The sequence below is a fragment of the Gigantopelta aegis genome, chromosome 9 (genome assembly GCF_016097555.1).
Source record: "Gigantopelta aegis isolate Gae_Host chromosome 9, Gae_host_genome, whole genome shotgun sequence".
Lineage (NCBI taxonomy): Eukaryota > Metazoa > Mollusca > Gastropoda > Neomphalida > Peltospiridae > Gigantopelta > Gigantopelta aegis.
In genome coordinates, this window is record NC_054707.1 from 67,531,317 (window position 1) to 67,552,607 (window position 21,291).

The window sequence follows — 21,291 nt, forward strand, 5'->3', positions numbered from 1 at the left end:
GTGGGGATGGGGTTATGCATTATCTTCAGAGTTTGAAGCCAGTACTCCCATACACCCACCCCCCCTTCTAAGGCCTATGACATTAAATTAACAAACATACAGAAATATGGGGGTGGGTGGATGTTTATGGAGGCTGTTGTTTTTTCTTTCTTCCTTTTTTCCCAAATAAAAATTTGAGAGCTTTTTTTATATAGAGAGCTCATTATTTCTTTAAATAGCAATCTTTATGTTAGTTTGAATTGTTTTTTTTTGTTTTTTTTCCAAGTGACCCATCAATCACCCCAAACAATTTCATAATTTGTGCCATGTTGTTGCTGTTGATTTCAGCGTTGTGTTAAATGGTTGTTGTGATTTCTGCTTGCAAAATACGTCGGCTAAGAATGCCGACTTCACAGTCATGACAGTGTACTCCATTTATTTAAAAAAAAAAAAAAAAACCCTTAATAAAATTAACATTTATGGTCTTTTGTAAATCCAGCTAACTTATTAAATGTCGCCTCACAGTCTTACAAATTTATAGCTCAAATTATCTCACAAATATGATTATTGTAAACTAATTTTATTCAGTGTACATTTAACTGCAATTTGTATAAATACTGCATGTTCATTTCCTGCGATCGTGATCTGCATGTGTGCTCTTGACCATGGGTACGAATTTAACAAAGACAAAGGAATAAACAAAAACTGCAGTTAGGTATTCATTGATGCGAACAACTATTGTTTTTCTACAAATTTAGCCGACTCTGAAGTGTGACGTATATTCGTGCCGAGAGCGGTCCTCAGATCAGCCAAACTATTTGATTGGTGTTCGTCGTGTCCATTAGTTTAACGTGAAGCGCACAAACCAGTCTTGTGAACGTTCTGTTTTCGCTCGGTCTGGCTGAACTCAGCCCTTGAGATAGCCTACATGTCTTTCGGCCCTGAACTGGCATGTGTATTAAAATTGACACGCATTGTCGGGCTGTTTTTATTACTTTGGTTAAAAGATTTTACAAAGTGAAAATAACAAGTTACAGATCTTCCAGACATTGCCGCCATACATGTTCAATGCATGCCGTTGAAATTAATAACCGTGATTATTACAATAAGCAAACATTATAAGGCCTACGCTGAATTCTGCATGACACAATTTCTTGTTACTGGTCGTGAGATCGCTATTACCGGATAATTACGCTAATTGAATATTTGGTATTATTATTATGTTTGAGGTGTCTGATTGATTATGTAACTGTTTGTTTACATCAGAAGACAGAAAATGGCTTAGCCAAAATTTTAGCCACTTCCAAATTTTATTAGCCATTTTTGGTAAAAATTAGCCAATGGCTAATTTGGCTACCGACAGCGCGAGCCCTGTGTACTATGTATAAATCATCCATAACTGAATAAGTGTACAAATATCAGGTAACTGAGCAGATAAGCATCTAACAGATTGAAGCCACTTTCCATTAATGCGATTATCATGCACAATTCCGCACACAAAAATTTGCCTTTCCATATTTGCATTTTACTATAAAACAAATTATGTAAATGTGGTGTACTTTTTGGCCACTAGTAAATGCTTTGCATTATGTCACTGGTGAAACATTTGCGTGCATATGGCCATGCACAAAATTGTGTATATGGAAAAGATACTATGTGGATATATATATATATATATATACATATATATATATACATACATACAGAGACAGAGACAGAGACAGAGACAGAGAGAGAGAGAGAGAGAGAGAGAGAGAGAGAGAGAGAGAGAGAGAGAGAGAGAGAGAGAGAGAGAGAGAGAGAGAGAGAGAAACACCACTCAGTATGTCCACTGTTCTATATACCCTGAGATAAGCAAATCAGTTAGAATAGCACATAACATGGCCTTTGATAAACCAGTAGTACACCCAATCTTGTGAATACCTAATTATTCCAGTGAATGTAATCTGATTTTGTTACTTAAACATATAAGAAATCCATACACAATGATAATTATGTTACGAACTGGGTAGAACAATTAATGTCAACACTGTTTAGTAGTAACAACATGATTGATTGATTGATTGATTGATTGATTGTTTGATTAATAACACAACTGATTAATAACCACAAAACATTCTTTAAAAAAGCAGTTTTATAGGTCTTGCACATGTATAGCAATAAATTGACCAACACCAATATATGTACATTTTGTAAAAGCGCACATGATTCTACATTTAAAGTGTCAAAACTCTTTACAAAAACAGTTTTTTTTTTGCAGAATTAAATGATTATTTATCATAAATCAGTTCGGTGTCACTCATACATGTAGTTGCACCTATGGAAGTACATGTACATCTGAATGCATGTTAGAAAATTTAAAGTTTCATTAATCCAGAACATATAGTTGATGAGAAACACAAAAGTATTTTAATTAAAGGGACATAGTTGATGAGAAACACAAAAGTATTTTAATTAAAGGGACATACCCTAGTTTTTAAACACTAAGGCATATGTTTTACTTTTAGAGCCGTTTTTAATAACTGAAATCATACTTTACTTAGATTTTATTGTTTAGATTATCCATTTCTGTACATTCAATGTGTTTTTGGTCATCCTGGTGTTTTTAATATCACAAAATGCATATCTCATATTTTTAAAAACACACATGCGTCAGAGAGGTAACAGTTATGGAGTCAAGTTTTAGTCTATTTTTAGAAGGTATTTCACCAGTTCAAAAAAGTAGTTTCTTTTATTTAACGACGCCACTAGAGCACATTGATTTTTTATCTTATTATCGGCTATTGGATGTCAAACATATGGTCATTCTGACACTGTTTTTAAGAGGAAACCCACTGTCGCCACATAGGCTACTCTTTTATGACAGGCAGCAAGGGATCTTTTATTTGCGCTTCCCACAGGCAGGATAGCACAACCATGGCCTTTGTTGAATCAGTTATGGATCACTGGTCGGTGCAAGTGGTTTACACCTACCCATTGAGCCTTGCAGAGCACTCACTCAGGGTTTGGAGTCGGTATCTGGATTAAAAATCCCATGGCTCAACTGGGATCCGAACCCAGTACCTACCAGCCTGTAGACTGATGGCCTAACCACGATGCCACCGAGGCTGGTTCCACCAGTTCAAAGTCACAGACTCATGTTTCACTCAATGGTAACTTTATCCAAATGTGTTACAGATTTGTAGATTAACTAAACTTAGTTTTAATTTTCACGGGTTGAAACCAGGGTCTGTTCCTTTAAAGCAAAGTTTTTTTTTTCCAAACCCATTGTGATGAACATCCACAAGTGCACTGTTTTGTTGATGTAAGACTTGTAGTTTGTGAGAAATGGAACCAAATGTGAAATTGAGCTAAACACACACAAAAATTAATTAAAAAAAAGAAAAGAAATGTTTTAAGTGAGTTAATGACATTATGTATATTTCATTTCCAATAAAGGCTATTTCAGTTTTAGAAACATTATTGACAATCCTGCATTAAAACTGCTTTTAGCTAAAAGGAAAAACAACCCTAGAATAGGGACATAATTCGTGAGAATTTCCTTTGATCGCAGCTGTGTAATACTGTACTAAAAAAACTCCCATGAATGATGTCATGTAATGAATAACAATGTCACCTTTGTTTTCGAATAAAGTTTGGAATGTTTAGCATAGTTATTTACAATGCTTACGTAAAAGCAAAAGTAGGAAAACATTTCTTACTCGTTATTGGGAATACAAAGTATACAATAAAATAAATTTAAACTGTATAGCTCATAGTTAATTATTTTATTATAAAGCTAACATTTAATTTTTAATTTTTTTAAAATTTTCAAATGCATTGTGATGAACAAAGTTTTATTGATGTAGGACTGATAGTTTGAGCAAAATGAAGTTAAACACGAAAACTTAACATTGAGCTAAATGTAAACGTATTTTAACAAAACATTTTCAATTAATTTTCTTTTTGTTTTTACATGCAGTTTGATGAACATCCTTATGTACAGCTATAAAAGGATTATAAGTGTCATTGATCTAGGACTTACTGTTTGTAAAATACGGAATTAAACATGAAACTTTAATATTGAGCTAAATACAAAGCAGACTCTTCTGTAAAAGCATGAATTATATCTCACCTTTTCACTTCTCAAGATGAGACAAAAATTAAAAACAAAAAACATAAAAACTATAGTAAACATGAATTTACTGGAATCAATTGTAAGTGTCAAAAAATTAAATAATAATGCAGCTTTGAAATACAAAGATTTCTTGCAACAATTCTTGAACACATCATAAAATATTTTAGTTTAAAAACAAATATAAAAAAATCCAAAATCAAAATCAAGAGGAAATGAAGAAATGAAAACATCATGCTGTGGAAAACTCTTGAGCTATACAGTTTGCTGTAAACTGACAAACTCTTTAAAATAACTTGACTTACTGTATTTCTGCAACATTTATCTTTTCTTTTTTTTTCAATACTATATCAAAAAGTAAAAAACCCACAACAACAATGGACTGACTGATCAACCCACCACTCAAATTATTAGATGTGTAACAGCAAATAGAATAATTATTAATGATGGCCTTAAAGAGAAACAACATACCCAGTAATTATTTATTATATTATTAAATATATGTAATTATAATTCATTATTCAGGTCACATTACCACTGTCCTTTCTGGTTAAATGGGAATGAATGTCCAGATTGGTTTACACAGCATTAGACCTTAAAAATTGTTTTGTTATTGGGTAACACTAATAGTAATAATACAGTACAACAAAAACATAAATGTATACCCAAAATGCTAAGTATCTAGATAACAGAGTCCAAGGGATTATTATTGTACAAACATGTTTACAAACTAGACTTCTGATCTGTGTAGCTGCAAGAAACGTGTTAACAGATAGTGCTTAATTGTGTGTAGTGAATGCCAAAATGTGAAGTGCATAAAATCTAAAAGACTGATAATAAATTGTAATTAGTAATACACATCAAGTCAATACAGTTAGATGTCCATGACTTAAAAAGCACTTGGGTTACATGAACAGTGAAGCCAAGCCAGGTAAAAAGTAGGCTGATGGGTAACATCAGCTATTTTAACTTTGAGCATAGTGAGTTTTTACTGATGCATTTGGAATTTAAACTCAAATATTATGACATTATATTATTAACTGCTTCTTTTTTGTTTTTTTTAAAACCCATAATTTAAATGAAATATTATGAGAATACAAAATATGTCTAGAAAAACAAATACCTACTATTGGGCATTAAACTAGGATTGATTCTGTTTTTAGGAGAAGTGACTTCTTCCTTCCCAGGAGAATGGAGAGAGGTTTGATGAAAATGGGTAAAGTGAACATTTATTTGGTATATTTTGGATAGGCGTTTTTTTTAATTTTCTGAGGTCATTTAGAAAAGTTTTTAATTATACATTCAGTCCAAATTGTAATATTTCATTATTAAATACTACTACTTTTAGTAATAAAACTTGCAAAAAACAATTGAATATTTCCATTAAAACACAATTATAGTATTAAGTAGCTGTATATGAATGTGTTATTAAATTAAAATGAAAGTAATAATTAGTATTTGATTCATTAACTGCAAACATAGTAAAATATAACCACAAACAAATGAGTGTCTTGACCTCTGGTGTGTGGTTTTGTTTTTAAAATTTAATTAGTTCCAAAATATTACATTGATTTTGACTTCTCACAACTGCTAGCAACTTGTTAACATGAGTCAACATTCAGCGGGGAAAAACCTGTCATTTCACCAGCTAGATTGCTGCCTGTATTATTAGGAGGCTTATTGATGCAATAGTATAGTAATATAGTATTGTGATGTCTATATACAAAAAATATCTTTAAAAATAAACTTTTGTAAAGAAATAAAAGGAAAGAAAAAAACATTTGTTTTGTTTAATGACACCACTAGAGCACATTTATTTGTTAATCATCGCCTACTGGTTGTCAAACATTTGGTAATTTTGACATAGTCTTAGAGGAAACCTGCTACATTTTTCCATTAGCAGAAAGGGATCTTTTATATGCACCATCCCACAGACAGGATAGCACATACCACAGCATTTGATATACCAGTCTTAGTGCACTGGCTGGGACGAGAAATAGCACAATGGGCCCACCGACGGGGATCGATCCCAGACCTACCACACATCAAGCGAGTGCTATGTCCCACCCCTAAAAGGAAAAAAGTAATGTAGAAGTGATATGTCCATTTGATTTTAAGTTTAAAGGTACACCAAGTTTATATATAAAAAAAGTTTTTAAACATATTACTAAGATCAACTTGTTAGGAATGGAAGTAGATATGTTTGTGACATGTCGATTCACAATCAACTTCAAAATAAACAAAAACAAAAAAACAACAACTTAAAAGCAAATTCTAATGAAATTAAATAACCTTCGCTAGTTTGGAAAACAAATCTCAGTCACTAAATGTTATAGGACTAAAAATAAACATGTTTAGAATATGTGGTTCAATAAATTGCAAGATTAATTTTACAAAATGAAAACTATTAAAACAAAATTCTACTAGTAATATAGTGAACAACAAATGATATTCCAATTTTCTTTACTTATTTAGATTGTGATGAAAATATTAATTTAACCTCATCCTGTTGCTTCATGAGAATTTGGGGTGGGATTTAGCTCAGTCTGAGGTGCCTGCATCGCAGGATTAAATCACCGCTGTGGATCCATTCAACTGACTGGGTTTTCTCTCGTTCCAACTAGTGTACCATAACTGGTCAAAGGCCATGGTATGTGCTTTCATGTTTGTGTGAAAGTACATATAAAAAATCCCTTGCTGCCAATGGAAAAATGTAGCAGGTTTCCTCTGATGACTACAAGTCAGAATTACCAAATGTTTGATATCCAATAGCCCATTATTACTTAATCAATGTGCTCTAGTGGTGTTTTTAAAGAAAACTAACAAACTCATGACAATTCATCAATACTGAGTCCAACTCAAAAACAGGAAAACAAGGTCTTCCCGAATCTCACACTTACCTGCACAACATCACTGGACCAAGTGTCCTTAATAAACTACATGTGTACCTCCATTGATAAAAAATCAGTTCAACTACTTTTGAGAAGAATGGGAAAATGAAAACATGACATGCAGGACAGCTAGACATGTGAACAGAATAAATAGTAAATGGTACTGCCAACTAGTTGACTCAGACAGAGAGAGAGAGAGAAACAGGTTTCAACTGACCTAGACTGTAAAGCGAACTAGTGATGTCGTCTGGTTGTTAAGAGCCTTGTTAAATTCCTGCTGTAGGGGAGACAAAAATGGGGACGGATTGCCGAACCGGATTGTACCTGCCTACAACACACAAACAAATTAACAATTTACTTACTGAAGTCACATACTGTCTTGATTAAAAAAAAGTAAAAGAATTGGTATGCCCACTAGCTACATGGACGACTACTAGTAAGCTGTTGCTAACGAGTTTCAGTCTATACAGCTCTCTGAACCTGCCATAATGGGAACATCTTACATGCAATTTTACTGTGTAAATGTGGTGTCATTGATCTACTAACATAAGAATCTATTGATATCTGCATTCAAATGAGATGTCAAAGCATTATAAAATGAATTTTAATTTTACCACATTCCTTTGAACTTCTGCATAACCCTAATAATAATTACTAACTTAAAAGTTAAATATTTCCAACTTTGTTGACGTGAATGAATGTTGCTAAAAGAGAAATGTTGATAAGAGAGAAAAAGTTAAAATAAAGTAACTTTTCTTGAGGCTAGTGTCACAATTCAGTAATATTAAACCTCGGCTGAATTATTAATAACAATTCTTCCTAAACAAAGAAGTGATTCAAACAAACTGATGGGTGGATTATAAAATGGAGGACTGATTACTCGGCTACAGTACACATGCTTAATGGAGACAAACAAAACATTAAGGTGTAGTCCTGTAATGCATGCATGCCCACTACATAAACCAATAACCTTTGCGGACGGAATATGTGAATGTGTAGTAATCAAAATACCTTGTAAAATAGGTTTGTTTAGAAACACAACTACTAAAAAATTGTCAAAAACAAGTATGTTGGTATCATCTTTACCAGCCAAGGCTAGTGGATTAGCTATATTGCTTTATTGTGACAACTTAAAGAGTACCACATGTAACTTGTGTTTCAAAGCTATTATCCAGGGAACAGGTGTTTCTGAAACAATTGTTTTAAAAACTAAATATACCAAGATAGGATGTAGCATATGTATGAAATAGTAAGCCATGGTCCGGTAAGATGGTTGGTTATGGAGTACATGTACTAGTGAGGAAGGAGAAACAAAATAAAGATATGCATGTTCAGCAACATCAAACCGACAAGTTAAATGTAACAGTTTAATTTTATTCCACAAAAATACATATCAGCCAGTAAACAACTTTGCTTCTGTCAATGAACAGAAAATACCCCATTTGAACTCATCAATCCTAGTAATCACATTAATGCACTGGACAAATTGTGAACAATTACATACTGAGTAATTGAGGCTAGTGTAACTAAGGCGACCCATTAGACAGCTGTGATTATGAGTGGTAGTGAAGGAGACACTGCAAACAGTCATGCCAACATCATAATTAAAGAAGCAGTAAATACAATATCGCACACGCAGTTTAAATATATGATGGTCATTTCCAAGAAGCTCACCGCCAAAGAACTAAATCACTGTCTCTGCTACTCTCAGCTCTCCTATCCTACTTTTAATAACATGGACAGGAGGGTATTTGGCTGCAAACATTGAAGAGATGCCATAGAATAAACAGAATAAAGCAATTCCTTGAAGTTCTTATATTCAGTAAACCCAAATTCTCATTGAAAAGAAAACAAGCAACAAAACATAATAAACTGCAAATCAGTAACACAGTAACTTTGAAAACGCTTAAAAATTTCACATGTTTTTGTTTACGTGCATTGATGTATGGACCACAAACCCACTTTACACATTGTATGAACAGTGTAGCATGAAGCTGTTCATACATAAGACTTAGTGTGTAACATGGTTCTGTACATGGTTCATATTTCCATGAATGTAAAAATTATCACATTCAATTTTTATAATTCCAAGTGTGTAACTATTACATCAATATATTAAAATACTATCAAATAACAATCAAATGCTTTCTTCAGGAAATTAATACATGGCACAAAGGGAATTCCCATTCTATGGTGGTGTCGTCCCATTTGGTCGAATTCCCAATTGGTCGAAATGCCAATTGGTAAAAAAATAAGTAATCATCTGTTATATCACCACTACCTGATTACCCGTGTATGTAATGAACATGGCCTCTTCGTGTTTATACAAGTTTTGATAATAGACGGATAATGGTTTATTTACCAATGTACATACATGGGCTGCCATACATAAATATATTTTCTCCGGTTTTTCATAGTTTCTGCATGGCCTCTTGTGAATAAAACTCTGTTTATACAAATTTTCATTAGTAAAAAGTAAAGTTTGTTTTATTTAACGACGCCACTAGAGCACATTGATTTTTTATCTTATCATCGGCTATTGGACGTCAAACATATGGTCATTCTGACACTGTTTTTAGAGGAAACCCGCTGTCGCCACATAGGCTACTCTTTTTACGAGGCAGCAAGGGATCTTTTATTTGCACTTCCCACAGGCAGGATAGCACAAACCATGGCCTTTGTTGAACCAGTTATGGATCACTGGTCGGTGCAAGTGGTTTACACCTACCCATTGAGCCTTGCGGAGCACTCACTCAGGGTTTGGAGTCGGTATCTCGATTAAAAATCCCATGTCTCGACTGGGATCCGAACCCAGTACCTACCAGCCTGTAGACCGATGGCCTGCCACGACGCCACCGAGGCCGGTAAATTTTCATTAGAGACAGACAAATTTTAGATTTTTAATTACAGACATTCACTACATGGATTATTTTGATATTTGTCATATTTGCATACTTTATACGTTAAGCGATATCTATACCATCTACCAGTATACAATAATAATCGGTTTCCAAATAACCTGGAACAGTTCATTATAATGACTGGGGTAACAACATGCATGTCAGTAAGACCATTGAATACATATCTATTGTTGTTTTAGCAGTTTGACCAATTGGGAATTCGACCAATTGGGAATTCGACCAAATGGGAGTAAGCCTCTATGGTTGGAATCAGTTCAGCCAAATGAGGGAAATTTTCACATTTTTATGACAAACAACTTTTAAAAAATATATATCTCCATGTTATTTCAATAAACAGTAACATTTACTGATTCAGCACGGACATATAACGTAAACAGTTATTTTGATAAGTTTAAACAATAAAAAAAAACTCTGATCTATTTAGTTTTTTAAGCATGGCCAAAAGAATGTAAAATTAAGGTTCATACAGTTATGACTGTCAGTTTCTTAAGTCACATGATATCATTTTGACCAATCCAAGTATTTATAACAAAACATATCCCTTGGACTCTGTGTTATGCAGATATTCCATTTTGGTTATAGCTATTTCACAAATATTAATAACATTTTAAAACAATATTGAATCAAAACATAATACACTTATTTAAATCAGTGAAAAACACTATTTTTAAAACTCTAAACCTCATAACTCCATGTAGTAGTAGTGATCATGTACCATACTAAAACAAACAACATAAAAAAAAAAAATTCTCTTTATAACAAATTAAATTCCCTCAAAACTTTTTGTTTATTAAACTTCAAGCCAACTTAACCGATTGGATTCTTGTTCAACTTTGGAGGATTGCCAAATATACCCTGATGTTTTTTCTGGGTTTTTTGTTGATTTATTTTTTGTGTTTTTTTAAGTATGGCATCTTGATTTCATTTCCAGAGAACACATCTTAGTGAAGATATAATAATAATCACACAGTGGCATTGTGGTACAGCATGGTGTAGTTATATATATTTCTGTTAGTCATACAAATGTTTTAAGTGCTGGCAATATATACACATATAAGCACAGCAGAGAACAGTTACAGTAGGTTAGTATTGTATACTTACAGCTTTGTTAGCAATATAGCCACTTCCCTTCAATGTTCCTGATGTAGTATATTTGCGAAGGGGTGCACTCCCCATTCTCTGGGCAGAAACACCGGAACTGCATTTACCTTAAGAGAATTAAGTTCTATAAATTATATAAGGTCCACCAACACCAAAATATTTGGTATATGTAAACAGATTTCATAACTTCAATACATGATGTGTATTGTGGAATTATACAATTTTCAAATGGTCTTCATACTTTTTGTATTACACCTATGTGACTATTATAATTTGATGTTTATTCAATTCACCACCAATACTTCAACAAAAGGCCCATGGGCCTAAATGGTCACCTGAGTAAACTGTTGGCCCATTCATCTACTAGATTTATAAAATGCACGATAACCATATTTGGGGGAGGGAATGGGGCGGGTGATGGAGCTAGTAGTTGTGAAGAAATTACAGTTTAAATGCATTTCTGTAACCAACTCTAGTAAACTTCACTCTCCTCAGGTACAAACAGGGGACCCAACATTAATGAAATTCACAACTTCGATAAACCATCTAATGACATTACATATACGAAAACTATTCAATTGTAACATTTTTGGAAGTAGAGAAGATTTTTTAAAACTGGCTTAATTTTTCCCTTCTGGGCCCTGTCCCTCATTCCCCATGGGTAGGGCATATCTCACTGACCAAATTCACAAATTTATTTTTCCATGTGTCATGGCTTGGCATTTATGGAAGAGATTTTAAAATTGTCTTAGCGTTTTCCCCTGTGGGGCCCCACCTCTCAGGCTCCAGGCGAGGGGGGTGTCAGAATGACCAAATTCACAAGTTTGTTTCTCCAAAGGTAATGAAAGCTTCCCACCAAATTTAGTAGGAAATGGTCTCTAGTAGATCTGAAGAAATTACAGTTTAAATGCATTTCTTTATGTAACTCTAGTAAATGTCACTCCCTCCCCAGAAGGAACAAAACAAACTAGAGACCTGACCTGGAAAGGGGGTAGACGAGACAATGGTGAATAATAATAAAAAAGCCCACAAAATCCCCCACTTAATTAATGTCATTCACAAATTAGAAAAACCATTTATTTATCTTTAAATATATGAAGATTATTCAGTTATAACGTTTCTAGAAGTAGAGAAGATTTTTAAAACTTGGCTTAATTTTCCCCTTTTGATATGATACATATTTAGATTTTTTCTTCTTCTAATTTTCATTATTATTCATACTTACCTGGTACTAGCACAACAACTATGCCATACAACCTTTTGGGAATATATAATATATATATATGGAGACTATATATACATATGCAGAGCTGCCAACCCCTAGCCACAAGTGAGAGTAGCATTCATGACAAGCTGAGTGTAGCAAATGATACCTGAGCGTAGCATGGCCGAATGACATAAACAAACAGCAAAAGAAAACACCAAATAACACCAAATAACTACATAGTCATAGTAACTGCAAAAGACTGGGTCATGCTATTTTTAGCATAGATAATGCTTTTCATCGGTTAAGGAATATGGACATACCCGAAATGTAACGAATGCTGTCAAATAAGGCAGGCGATTTGAACAGGATTAAATTTTTTTTTAAAACTAGCATCAAAATGCAATAAACCCAAAATTAACTGTTGTGCGATGATGTGATCAATACTAAATTTGAATGCTTATATTCTTATTTCAAGTTAAAATTAAAATTACTCTATTCCTAACTAGCATACGTTCACATGCAATTTTCTATATTCACGGCATGCAAGCGTAACATAACTAAAGAACAGTTCTTTGAAGGTTTTATTATATGCCACACTGGGGTCGGTCTACAATAAAACTACATGTCTGTTATTGAATACATCTTACTATAACTGTTTTACAATGGTTTTTAATATGCAAATTATACTTTTATATGTTGGAATAAAAAAACAGAAGAAAAAGCCACAGAAATGAGGAATTCAGTTTTTAGTTACTGTATTCCAAGATTACGTCCAATGTTTAGTATAACTGCCAGAAATCGCCCACTTTTCAACTGTACTCTGTAGACCTATAATTTGTGATAAAGATGAAACGTACATGCTTGGCAAATAAAACATACTTCGTTAGCTGAAACTTTGGCCAAATACACTAATCATCCAGTTATGTTTATCTGTTGCAAAAGTTATTACTGGTTTTCATTAGCGTATCATACTGGATTTTTTTTCAACTAAGCGTAGCAATTTGAGCATGAGCCTAGCAAACGTCGACTAAGCGTAGCAAACTACGCCCAAAGCATAGCACTTAGCAGCTCTGCATATGTGGAGACTATTCAGTTAGATCATTTGTGGATGTAGAGAAGAATAGTTTTAATTTCCCCCCTTTTGGTCTCTCCTACGCTCCTGGGGGTAAGAATGACCAAATTCACAAATTTGTTTCTCCATGTGCTACGGAAGCTTTTCACACAATTAGGTTGGAATTGGTCAAGTAGATTTGGAGAAGGAGTTGAAAATGTAAAAAGTTTACGCACAACGATGGACGGAAACGGATCACAATGGGTCACTTGAGCCTTCAACTCAGGTGACCTAAAAATGCATGAATAAAAGAATATATTATTACATGCAAACAAGCCAACCTTGTAATTAGCAGATAACCATATATTTTTGTTTACATACTACCGTATATCGCTGTGTATTAGCCGACTTTTTGATACAAAATTTATCAAGTCAAAGGCTGGGGTCGGCTTATCTAAGGAGTCAACATTTTATTGGAAATGTAGTTAGAATAGTGACGTCACGGCTCAACTCGATCTATTGTCATTATTGTGCTCTGCATTTCCGCTTTCATAAAGGTTTAATATTGCATTTTAACACAAGCTATTACAAATAAAAGATATTAAAATTGTATATATATGTTCATCTTTAATAAATGTTGGTGTTTAAAAGTTATTTAGTAATATTTATCTGTTTAAACAACAATAAATGGTGACCGATCAAAACAATTTCGGAAAACTTCGCAGGTCACGTGTCATTACAAAACTGCTTACTAAACCGGTGAACACGTTAATTGTTCCAGCTACATTTGTTTTGTTTGTCGGCTTGGGATTAATCGACACGGGTGGTTGGGTATGGTAGGGTATAGCCTACTAGTAATGAAAAGACCGATTAGCACAATCAACAATGCAAACAGTCACTGTGTTTTTAACATGTGGCTGCAATCAAGAATGTTTAGGTATATTTCGCTATCTTGGTACTTATATTTTACGAGAAATAAATTAACCGGACACCGTTTCTATAAATAGAAATCGGCTACTGCTTCCGGATAAGTTTGCTGTGACAAATGACGTTTGAAACCAGATGTACTTTGTCATTTTGTAGAGCACACAGACATCTGACTTGGTTAGTTTTATATAGGGGGGTCGGCTTATATATAAGGTCTATAATTTTAAAGCCGATTTGGAGGGTGAAACTAGGGGGTCGGCTAATGCATGGAGTCGGCTAATACACAGCGATATACGGTATCAATGAATACAAAAGCCAGAAGATGGGTCCATGCTTATCAATACAGAACTCAGTGTACCTGGGATAGGATCCGGCCTCATTGACTGAGATCTGCTCTGTCGACTGTTCGTGCTGTTGTCATTGCCGAAGATGAGAGGTCGTGCCTGCCCAGTGTGTGGATGTGTAGTTATATTTTCAGATGTACCGTGTGGATGACGTGTTGGGTTCAAAGTTGGTCGCTGCTGCTTCTCTCTAATAAAAACAACACACTTATCTATGATTAACCCAAACTGCACTGTTAAAAATGAATTCTATAATTGATATTTAATTACACTGTTAAATGTGCATCGATTTACAAGAGCTGTATAGAAAATTCTTATGAAAGATGTAAATTACATTTCATGTGTGGTAAACAAAGACGAGTGCTTAATGAAGTAAGCTTACAAAATGAATGACTTATTATGAATTGCTCCTTCTGGAATTTTAGTAATCTAATACACTGCCTCAACTTTACACTACCATCTTCCCAATAACCATCTATCCATACCATCAACAAATGTCCTGTAAACTAATTATGTGACAGAAAATCTTCTTATTAAAATAAACACCACAGACTGAGTCTATTTCCCTTGACAAATCACAATGAGCAAAGATCAATTTAGGAACACCCAATCATGGAACAAGTTTTACATTGCTCTTCATTTAACCTTTTAAAAACATTTCATTGACTGCATGACATTAAAGATGAATGAATGTTTAGAAACACTAAAAATTAACAGATGACTAGATGGAAAGAAAGAAAGAAATGTTTTATTTAACGACACGCTCAACATATTTTATTTACGGTTATATGGCATCAGACATATGGTTAAGGACCACACAGATTTTGAGAGGAGACCCGCTGTCGCCACTACATGGGCTACTCTTTCCGATTAGCAGCAAGGGATCTTTTATTTGCGCTTCCCACAGGCAGGATAGCACAAACCATGGCCTTTGTTGAACCAGTTATGGAACACTGGTCAGTGCAAGTGGTTTACACCTACCCATTGAGCCTTGCGGAGCTGACTAGATGGATGCACAAATTAATTTAAAGATTGAATGGCTGGATGGCTGGTCGCAGATAGATAGATGGACATATAGATGAATGAATGGAACAAAGGATGGGTGGACTGACAGGTGTACAGACAGATATGCAGATGAAAGGATGGATGGGTGGGTGATGAATGGGTGGATGGAAGGATTGATGGGATGGGATGGATGGATCTATGAATGGAAGGACGAATTAAAATGCAAGGAAAAGCAATGTTCCATGAGAGGAAAACAGCTGACCCACCCCTGTTGGATGGATGGATGGATGGAAGTGTCACATGGATAAATAGATGAATGTATGGAACGACAGGTGAACATACAGATGGTTATATTGAATGGATGAATGGATAGATGGGTGGATGAATGTATGAATAGGTCACTAGGTTGAGGCATTAATGGATAGATGTATGGGTGGAAGATGTTTGAATGGCAGGATGGATGAAAAAAAGAAAGAAGAAGGCATGTATTACAATTTTAAAATATTTTTGCCATGGGGAAAAAAAGCTCACCTCTGGCAATATCTATAGCCATTTTAAACCAGTAACTTTGGCAACAAATAATCATAACTGAATGATTAATTTTCTGTAATAGATTGTTTTACCTCTTCAAATAGACTGGTTCCAGTTGTGGTCTGTCCATGTTCACCTCCACCAACCTCTCATCCCCCCCAGCCAGACTGTCACTTTCAACAGATCCACCTACACGAGAACACAAGGATCTGTGTTAATCACCAATCAATGTCCATAATTTACTGCATTTCAGTCATTTGCCAACACCCATAAACTTCAAATTCATTTACATTTTAATATTTATCAACTTCAATACATTTTTCAATTATTTTATTTTAACTGTTTATTTACATCAATAGTTAAGTTATGTAACTATATATCAACATTCATAATTAAATTTTTATCCTCAATAAATATTCATTAACAAATATAGATAAAAAAGCAAGTCTCATCTTACCAAACATCAATTCATTATACAGTTGGTGAAATGAAACTCTCAAGTACATGTGAAATTATGCCAAATTTCCAAAACACAGTGACATCAAATCAATCTCAGAGATTAAAAACAATGTTCTTATTGCTATAAATGTATATATTCCAATTATTTCATATTTAATTAATAATTTTGTAGCAATATACAATACTAATAGAATCTATCACTGTTTTGAGGTATAGATAAGGCAATTCCAACCTACAGGTTTACTGAGGACCTTACTAATAATCGTTTTTCCCGCAGGTTGGAACTGCCTTATCTATACCTCACATTGGTGATTGATTCTATTTCTTGCCCACTTAATTACAACAAAACATCAGTAAACAAAGTCTAAAGTTTGTTTATTCTTGACCCATACTGGTAATACTTCACTTATGTACAAATGTAAAATTACAGTTCAAATTATGAAAATATTAATTTGTAAAAATATTTTAAAACAATGATTCAACATGAAATGGCAACTTTGCAAAGAAATAACTTAATAGAATTCTGAAGAAGAAAAAAAAAGAGACGAGTTACGAAAATCAGTTGCATCAAAACATGAGTTTTGACGTCAGAAATATTTAGAAATCGTCTAGCCCTAGGGCTGGCTAATTCAGTCAAGTTGGTACAAGAAACCCCATATCTACTCTCTGTGCTCTACAGACATACTTGTGACAGTTAAGTGTCATCACCCTCTGTGTGAGTGACTTGTTTTGGGAAAAACATGTACAACACTGACCTGCTCGTCCTTTTTGCATCTCCTCACAAGGATCGCGTGTAAACCGGTGGGCAGCAGTCGTCCAGGCTATGGCCTGTCCACACGGTCGACACAGAATAGTGGTACACTCGGGCCCAGTACCCCATTTTAGCTGTTCCTTCCAGACAAAATCCTTCGGTGGCTGGTGAAGTATGACGTCGTTCATCCCAGAATGCACCGTGATCGTGGTATTTCCTGCAAACTTCACGCGGGGTGGAAATCGATACACTGCCACCGGATGACCGCCAACGTTTTGTTGGATCATGTAATTGCCAATTTCAATTTCCTGACATAAAAATATACAGAAGGTCAAACAATAGGTAAGTGTGAGTAAAAGGAAATAAAACTGACCAAACAGTCAAGAACAAGGATGTGGAGTTGGAGAGTTCTGTTAGTGTAAACAGAAAGGGTGCACTTCAAGGGGAAAAAATGATTGGTGGAAAGACAATGTCACATATAAAATTTGTCTGGAACAAAAATCTAGACTAAAACACTGCACCAAAAGTATTCATCTGGGTAAAACAAATAAAACTGACTACTAATTAACAGTTTGTTGAGATATACAGGATATAGACATGGTTAAATTAAAACATAAAAGAACAATAAATTTGGTTTCCACAAAAATCTTATTACTAATACTTGTTTCAATGTTTCTTGCCATTAGAAATATAAAAAGGCCAGTAATCTTGTTTATCATGGACAACAATTTTTTTTTTTTTAATATTTTCAAATTCATGTAACCAGCTGACAAACGCATTAAACAAAGATATAATTATATAGGCCTACATACATACCTGAGCACCATCATTGAAGAGCCGAATAAACTTGCCATCCTGATTGACTTCAAGAATCTTGATGTCACCAATAGAACTGATGGGAGAAGCCATGAAAAAGGTTACAGTAATATTACGTCAAGTACACATCGATCACAGTGCCACCAAACACATAAAGTGATATAATATAAGACCCAACAACAACCGAGATTAGCTGCTCTGCACAGTAATTCAGCAGGGTACTTGCCAGTTACCAATGTAGAGGTTAAGACAAACCATGTTACTATGTACATCTAACCTCATAGGGTGGGTTTTTTCTGCTGTTCTTTTGTTACAACCTGTCCATTAAGATTGTTCAATGTGCCGAACTGACTGGACTAATTCCTCTACTGATAACACACAGAAAACAGTTCAAACAGTTAATCAGATATAACACACACATAATACACGCACAGGCTTACGAGATTTGTTCCAACAATGTACAAGTTCTTGATCGCAGGTCTCTCCTTACTTGTTGCTGGTCAATAATTTAATAAACTGTTCTTTTTATTAGTTTTTTTCAAGTACAAGTAGCCTAAACAAATATATCTGCAATATTCATAATGATAAAATAACATTTTCACAATAGGTTTACATATATGACTCTATACACCCTCCACCCCGAATTAAAAAACTAGACACCGTGGGTTCTGATTCACATTACATGTAATCTCCAAACAAAGAGCATATTATGAAGTTAACTGGACCATGTTATTAAAAGTACGGTATATTTAGCTATTATTAGTGTCAGCAAGGATTAGCTGTATGATCACATCAATGTCATGTATTTTATAACATTATTAAATTAGAAATAAAAATTCTAGTTAGCATAATCTCAAACAAAAAGTAAAAAGTAAAGTTTGTTTCAACAACACCACTAGAGCACATTGATTTATTAATCATAGGCAATACTGGATGCCAAACATTTGGTAATTTTTGACATATAGTCTTAGGGGAAACCAGCTACATTTTTCCATTAGCAGCAAGGGATCTTTTGTATGCACTTTCCCACTGACAGGACAGCACATACCACAGCCTGTAATGTACCAGTTGTGGGACACTGGTTGGGGCAGAAAAAGCCCCATCAGAAAATTGGTCCACTGAGGTGGTTCGATCCTACAACACAAGTACCTCAGGCTAGCACTCTACTGACTAAGCTAGATCCCGTCTCTTAATCTCAAACACTGAATAATTCAAAGATATAAACATATTTTCTCAAACTAATAAGGTATGTCTGGATAACAGCCTCCGAGTTACATCCATGGATGTCAAGGCTATAAATTGAAGTGACCGTTTTGTAAAAGGACTATAAGTTGTTGTGACAGTACTATATGTAAGATGTATATTGACATTTACTTCTATAAGTGGTTGTGACAGTATTATGAGCTGTAACAACAATAACATAAGCTGTAGTGACAGTCCTATAAACTGTAATCACAGTACTATAAGTTGTTATGACAGTACTAACTTGAGGGTTAAAAGAAAGACTTAGTATGTTTATGTGAAATTGCATATTTTATCCTTAGTGCCGTTTGAACTGTGTTGCACATATGTGACCCATTCTGGTAAAATTAGTCACATGTCGCAGCTGACGATTTTGCGTAATGAATCAATTAGTAAAAAAATACACTACCTGGTCAAAATTGCAATTCTGACAGAAAACAGTACCCACATGTTTAAGTTATTATTTCAAACTACTCTCATTTAATTTAATAACTTCTAAATACTTTTTATTACAATTTTTAGTTGTGGTTATTATTCATTTGGGCGGTAACCATTTGGTGAATAGCTTCATATTTGGTATCAAATTGTGCTAAAATAATTCCTCTACAACATCCTTTCAGTGACATATTGGTATGTCTTAGCTGTAAGACAATAGTAATCGAAAACTGACAATACACAAACCAGTTTGTTACTAGACAGACATCTATGCTAATTAATATATGACCTTTAATTGGTCACTGACATGGTCACTACAGCTTTCTGGGTATCGAAGCATTCAAGCTTAGTGGTTCGTCAAAGGAAAATACAAAGGTAGAAGAAGAAAAAATGGCTGCGCCTATGTTTTTTGTTTGAATAGCAATTTTTAAATGTGAATTTATCTAACATTCCAATCTGTTATTTTACTTTTTGATGATTTTAAAGTCAGTAAAGAAGATGCACTTCTTGCGAGAGCTTTTAATGAGCTGAACAATCTAAATTTAAGTGAAGCCAATTCAGTTAATGAGTGGACAAATGTAATTTCCAATTATTCCTGGGATAATGACAATCATGATGATGGGGACAGAAGGAAGGAAATGTTTTATTTAACGATGCACTCAACACATTTTATTTATGGTTATATGGCATCAGACATATGGTTAAGGACCACACAGATACTGAGAGAGGAAACCCACTGTCACCACTTCATGAACTACTCGTTTCGATTAGCAGCAAGGGATCTTTTATATGCACCATCCCACAGACAGTATAGTACACACCACAGCCTTTGTTATACCAGTTGTAGAGCACTGGCTAGAACGAGAAATAGCCCAATGTGTCCACCAACAGGGATCGATCCTAGACTGACTGCACATCAAGCGAACACTTTACCACTGGGCTACATCCCGCCCCTTGACGCAGACAGAATTCCAAACCAAAATGTTTTCCCGAGTAACCCTGGGTGTGACTTTAGGGAAATGATGTTATTTATTTCAAGTAAAAAAAAAAGAAAAAAAAAGAAAAGGGAACCCCCCCCCCCCAAAAAAAAAACCACACAACAAAACCCACACACAACCTTCCATGGATTCTCTCTGGAATCAGAATGTTAAATCTATCTAAAAGTTATAATAATAATAGTTTCACTCTGTATATTGTGTTTGACTTATTATTTTAGAAATTTAGTATCTACTGGATTTTCCTGCTTAATTTATAATGTGGAGCTTATATGGCTCATAATTTTGTAAAATATTTTTCAGTATTTTTTTCACTCTGTATTAAATTATTTAATTCTATTGTATTTAACCACCCTGAACCTACAAAACCTATTCATGTAGCTCATGACTTCAACTTGATGTGTGCAAAATTTGAGAGCTGTACCGTTTTTTTAAATATATTGTTGCTATAGTGTTTTGATATCAGTCATCAAAATCCAGGACCTTATCTTCGGCGGCCATTATCTCAAAATAATGATCTAAGAC

General features: G+C 34.3%; 1 protein-coding gene across 8 annotated transcripts in view; it reads right to left on the minus strand.

Moving 5' to 3' along the window:
• The window catches only part of LOC121381918, a 66,823-nt gene that overhangs the window by 4,168 nt on the left and 41,364 nt on the right, over nt 1-21,291 (minus strand). For 3 of the 8 annotated variants that reach the window (XM_041511335.1, XM_041511336.1, XM_041511334.1), the window contains 5 exons: nt 18,095-18,170; nt 17,283-17,586; nt 16,161-16,257; nt 14,550-14,722; nt 11,007-11,113 (listed from right to left, as the gene is read on the minus strand). In XM_041511335.1, the coding sequence (XP_041367269.1) occupies nt 11,007-11,113; nt 14,550-14,722; nt 16,161-16,257; nt 17,283-17,586; nt 18,095-18,170 (757 nt within the window). Of the gene's footprint in view, nt 1-4,398; nt 4,439-6,118; nt 6,163-7,201; nt 7,313-8,658; nt 8,740-11,006; nt 11,114-14,549; nt 14,723-16,160; nt 16,258-17,282; nt 17,587-18,094; nt 18,171-21,291 lie in introns of those variants that run through there. The other 5 variants (XM_041511338.1, XM_041511339.1, XM_041511341.1 and 2 more) reach the window with 5 other exon arrangements.